Here is a 5,125-nt window from a genome sequence, read left to right on the forward strand (position 1 = left end):
GGGCTTTTGACAGGCGGCATTTCAACGCCATCGACTGTGGTATTAAGATCCAGTCTGTACTCCTTCGTCCAGTTTGTTGATATGAACACTGTGGATTTAGAGGAGAAGAGTGTCGCTATCCTTGCAGAGAAAAAGTGCGAAAGATCGAAAAGATAGCTGCGTATGAGGTGATGAAAGATCTGTATGGTGGTTGGTGGTTCGAAATATAGAAGTGAAACAGCAGCGAGGAGAGGACACCACCCCGCAGAACACCCCATTTAATTCTTCTTAACATAGATTTTCCTTCTCCAAATAGTACAGATGATTGCCGGCCACTCAAATCTTTCATAGTTCGCTTCTTCAGCCCTGGAGGGAGCGTATATTGTTCGATATCCTTTAGTAGAGTTACGTGATGTGGCTCAAGGACTCAAGGCTTTTAACAATGTCAACGATGGGATAGTTTTTTATTTAGGTCGCGAACTACTGTGTGCTGTGGTAGTGTTATGCACTTTCTGGAAGCCATGTTGATGGTATGTTAGACTCAGGTGGTTAGTAACATCTGGAGTAATAAGGCTTCTAGTGTCTTCATTACTGCGGGAAGAGAGTTATCGAATGATAAGAGTACCCTTGGTTGACGGGTTTCCCAGGTTTCAGTTGAAAGACCCCTCTACCACTAGGGTAAATAATATTAAGCTGCGTAAATCCGATAAGGTGTTGAGATCGTACGAAATGTTACTATGGCTATGTTAGTTGACGAGGTCAGGTGGTGAGAAGTCGATGGACCAAGCAGAACAAGTAATTAAAACTCGTTCTTTAATTTGAAAATAATATATAAGTATATATTTTAAGCATTTTTTGTATTACTTACAACTTGAAAATGATTTAGCACCTCTGTTCCAACTACTGCAAAACATCTACCAACTGCAAATTTATGGTTTTATGTCCCAAGGTGTGAGGCATAAAATTTTATCATATGCAATATTGTGCAATTTAAATAAAAGTGCCACTGCATTTGTCAAAAAACAGCACAGGTGTACATAGGTCGTAAAATATGGGAGTTCTGCTTCCGTTACGCACATTACAACAGACACTTATCTTATCACTTGGTAGAATTCTATTTACGTGATAAAACTGTGGTAGATTGAGTAAATGAAGATACTGAGATTGCCACCGAAGATCAGTCAAGACTTCGCAATTAGAGTGTGAGGTTGTGAAATGAGGACGCAAACGCGACTAGTGGCGCCAGATGGCGGCTGGGGAGTTTTCGTGTGCATCGGCATGGCGTTACCATTTGTAGGTCAAAACAAGCTAACATTTTTTACTTGCAATGTTCAAACGAACTATGATGAATTATCTTGTAGATCAGTGGATTGGCTGCATTGCCTTCGTTTGGGCTGATCTTTGGCGACTTTCTGCATGGCATCGGGGCTGAAACCAGCGCTGTGGCCGTCATAACCAGTGCCTTCTTTTGTGCTTTCAGCTTTGCGGGTCTCTTCTCGGGGTCGTTGTTCAACCGATACGGTCTACGTGCTGTCGGTTTGCTGGGCGGTGGTTTGTACTTTTCTGGCTCGCTCTTACAAATATTCGTGCGCACCACATGGGATCTGTTGTTCGCTTTCAGCGTTATTCAGGGCACTGGGTTCGGCCTCATTGTGCCCACATCGTATACGACCTTCAACAATTACTTCGTTGAGAAGCGGGTTATGTGGATGAGTTTTGCACAGTCGCTTATCGGCGTTGGCACCATGTTCTATCCAGTCGGAATGCAAAAGTTACTGGAGCTTTACGGATTTCGTGGTTGCTTGCTTGTTTTGGCTGCAATCAACTCCCACGCCATTCTGGGAATGTTGCTGATGCAGCCAGTGGAATGGCATATGCGGAAGGTGACCATTCAAATAGAGCCCACTTTAACGTCAAGTACCTACAATGGGGATGCAAAGAAGTTGGAGAATGAAGATATCACTCTGATTCTAAGCACAACCATAGATAATAATCAATATATGAAATGTAATGGACGAGATACGTCCGACATGGAATCCAACAACTTGTCGTCCCTAATACATGGCAAGCGGCGCCCGGTAACTGTATCGAGGGAGAATGTGAAAAATATCTCAAGTCACACGTCAAGCATAACAAGCCTTGGTAATTGGACCGGCCCAATTGTTGTGCGTGACGCTTCACCGGAAATGACGCCGTTTCATTCAATGCTTGCAGTCAATACGGTTGAAGAGGAGAGCAGCTGCTGGCATATTTTAGTGGACTTCTTGGATCTAAAGTTGCTGAAGAAACCTATCTACCTTAACATTGTATTGGGTATCTCATTTGCGCTCTACTCTGATATTGCGTTCTTCACGCTGCAGCCACTCTACCTCTTTGAGTTGGGTTTCACAAAGGTACGTATTTCCATTATTTGTATTCGTTGCTGTTGAACTTGCATAGCCTGAATAATTCTAGCCGGATACTGCCAGCATTATCGCCATCGGAGCCGCTGCTGATTTGGCTTCACGCATATTCTTAGCATTCTCGGCCATATTCATTCAAATGCGATCCCGTTACATTTATCTGGCCGGCTCCTTCTTTACAATCATAGCGCGCTTTGGTAAGTACCGACGGCCTTGACAAACTCGTTGTCAGCGATTCGTTTACAATTTGCATTCCAAAATGTGTTGACGAAAAGTGGGAGCAATCAACGCACACAAACTAAACTATTTCTAAGATTTCTCCGATGAATTATGATGTTCTAAGGTTTATCAGTATATCACCCAGATAGTGCGATAGTGATATAGTGACATCCGCTTTCATGTTTATGGCCGCTACATTATACTGCCTAATGTATGTTGTACCCGCTGTGCGAGCCGGAGAAGTAAATGGTTTGTGGACATACCGATTGGCGCACTCTGCGTTTCCCGAGTGTAATCAATATTTACTTTGGCTGAGATAAACGGGTATGAAATATGACACCATAGTCAGTCGCCGTTATGTGGGTGGAGTTACACATAAACATCCTACGTATTTGTTTTTGTGTGCTTTTATTTGGGCTCCACAAATTGAGGTGACTAAAAGTTTTGCTTTCGTTTTTGTTTTGATTCCAGCATTTTTGAATGTATTCAGCTATGTGGACATGGCCTGTACTACCGCTGCAATGGGCTTCTTACGTACTTGGATCCATGTGCCGCTGCCTCTTGTCTTCGCCGAGTACTTGCCAAAGGAGAGGTAAGGCCACCATAGAAGAGTAAATAATCGCAATGAGTTTTACAAATTTTCCACTCTCTCGCAGATTCGCCACTGGTTATGGCCTGTTCATGTTTCTGCAAGGCAATATAATGTTCGCCGTTGGTCCCCTGGTGGGCTATTTGCGCGACCTAACACAAGACTACATCGTGACCTTTCACTGCCTGAACTTCTTTATGGCGCTTTGTGCAGTGCCGTGGCTCATGGAGATAGTTTGTGTTAAATTTAGAAGAAAAGACGATCTTAACTGCGAAAAATAAACAATTTCGAAAACTTGAGTTTTTTTAATTTTAATTTCCTTGGTTTAAAACTGTTCACTATTCTCCTCTTTTGAAAGTACTTTATATAATATGTATGTGCTGCATACATTCTATGGTATATTCTAATTTGTTTAAGTAAATTAGTATTTGTTGCAAAATCTTAAAGAAATATCCAGGAACTGCTCGGAAAGTGAATATGAATCCATTCTGAAAAGTTAGAGTCCATTCAGAAGCAATTTTTGCATTTTGCTTCAGGGCTTTCCAAGAGGATTTTAGGTTCAAAATTACTAAACCTGAGCCAAGTTCGAAGTTTAACTAATTGACAAAAGTTATTCAACATTCGATTCCGAAATCGCCTGTTAACAGTGCTTTCTGAGCTAGGACGCAAGAGAGCTATTATCGAGAATATATTTTACGTCCTCTTTCTTTAGTAGTAAAGCTAAAATTGTCCTTTTTTCAAGAGAGACGTTGTAGCAAAACCGAATTCATTATCAAACTAAAAAATGCGGTTTTTGACGTTCTGGCCACCTTCAAAGTGTTAATCAAATTTAAGGTTAGTATATAGCTCCATGACCGCAAATTGGCTTTTATTGGCCGAGTGTTTTTAACTTTTATATTCATTTCAACATTTCTGAGTATTGCGTACAGTGCCGAATAAAATATATGATCATTCATAGACTGGTAGTCGAAAAAGTCTTTTCGTATTTCTAATCAAATTTTAATTAATTCTTTTTATATTTATAATAATAAATAAATAAACAAATATGTACCATTTTGGTCGACCACTTTTGCCATTTTTCCGCAACAGACATTATTCCATCAGTGCAAAATTTCCAAATTTCGAAATTTCCAGAAGGGAAGCGAGGGAATTCCGTAAACTTCTCTAATTTCAGTGGTGGCTTGCTGGCATTCTTTCTTTTTTTATACAAAAATCTCAAAATAGTATAGCGAATTTCTTCATTATTTCACTCATTTGAACAGCTCTAACTTTTTTCAACTTCCCCGAATTTAATGAAGCTTAAAATCTCACGTTCCCAACACTATATGGCACAATGTGACTGGTAGCACTGGAGATATACGACTACAGCGACATCTATTGACAAAATACGAAAATACTCTTTTTACTACCCAATATTATATAAGGACTTAGGCACACTTTTTATCAACCTTGCAATAGCATTTTTGATTTCCTTAGCCAGTAACCCCTCAGTACCTGTAAGTTTCTTATATAAAGTGCGCTGCTGCTCTTCGAATTTTCTCAATTATGGGAAATCCAGAATTTTTCGAATGTTTTGATTCTAGCTTCTTCTTAGCCGAATAAGGAAACTTGCTCTCCATAACTCAAGTACCTATTATTCGAAGTTGGTCACTAGATCATAATTTATGGCAGCACTTCCGTCTGCCTCCGCCCTTTTTAACAGATTTTTGGTGCATTGTTACTCAGCGCCAGCATTTCACTTTGCACTCAGGCGTGAGAGGCACATACATACATACATATTTCAGTAAAAGGGAATAACATATTTTATGTAATGGTGGCAAGTACGAATTTTCAATCAAGCAAATGTGAGCTTTTAATATATTTCATATATGTACATCCATACATATTTATTCACTAATCCTTAACAACCTTGGGCCTATTCATTATGCTTCCAAAC

At 40.1% G+C, this 5,125-nt stretch overlaps 1 protein-coding gene across 1 annotated transcript; it reads left to right on the forward strand.

The window, feature by feature from the left end:
- The first annotated feature begins 1,194 nt into the window (after positions 1-1,194).
- LOC120766540 (monocarboxylate transporter 9) lies at positions 1,195-3,470 on the forward strand. Its single transcript, XM_040092118.1, has 5 exons — positions 1,195-1,272; positions 1,341-2,372; positions 2,434-2,578; positions 3,072-3,192; positions 3,257-3,470. Exons 1-5 carry the CDS (start codon positions 1,195-1,197, stop codon positions 3,468-3,470), a joined length of 1,590 nt encoding a protein of 529 aa, XP_039948052.1.
- The last annotated feature ends 1,655 nt before the right edge of the window (positions 3,471-5,125 follow it).

Source organism: Bactrocera tryoni, chromosome 1 (assembly GCF_016617805.1).
Source record: "Bactrocera tryoni isolate S06 chromosome 1, CSIRO_BtryS06_freeze2, whole genome shotgun sequence".
Taxonomy (NCBI): Eukaryota; Metazoa; Arthropoda; class Insecta; order Diptera; family Tephritidae; genus Bactrocera; species Bactrocera tryoni.

What these genes read in the sequence shown, in the direction of transcription:
- LOC120766540 (XM_040092118.1), top strand. Translation starts at nt 1,195, where the DNA reads ATGAGGACGCAAACGCGACTAGTGGCGCCAGATGGCGGCTGGGGAGTT. An exon ending in TTGAGTTGGGTTTCACAAAG is followed by an intron (nt 2,373 to 2,433) that starts GTACGTATTTCC and finishes GAATAATTCTAG; the next exon opens with CCGGATACTGCCAGCATTAT. An exon ending in TACAATCATAGCGCGCTTTG is followed by an intron (nt 2,579 to 3,071) that starts GTAAGTACCGAC and finishes TTTTGATTCCAG; the next exon opens with CATTTTTGAATGTATTCAGC.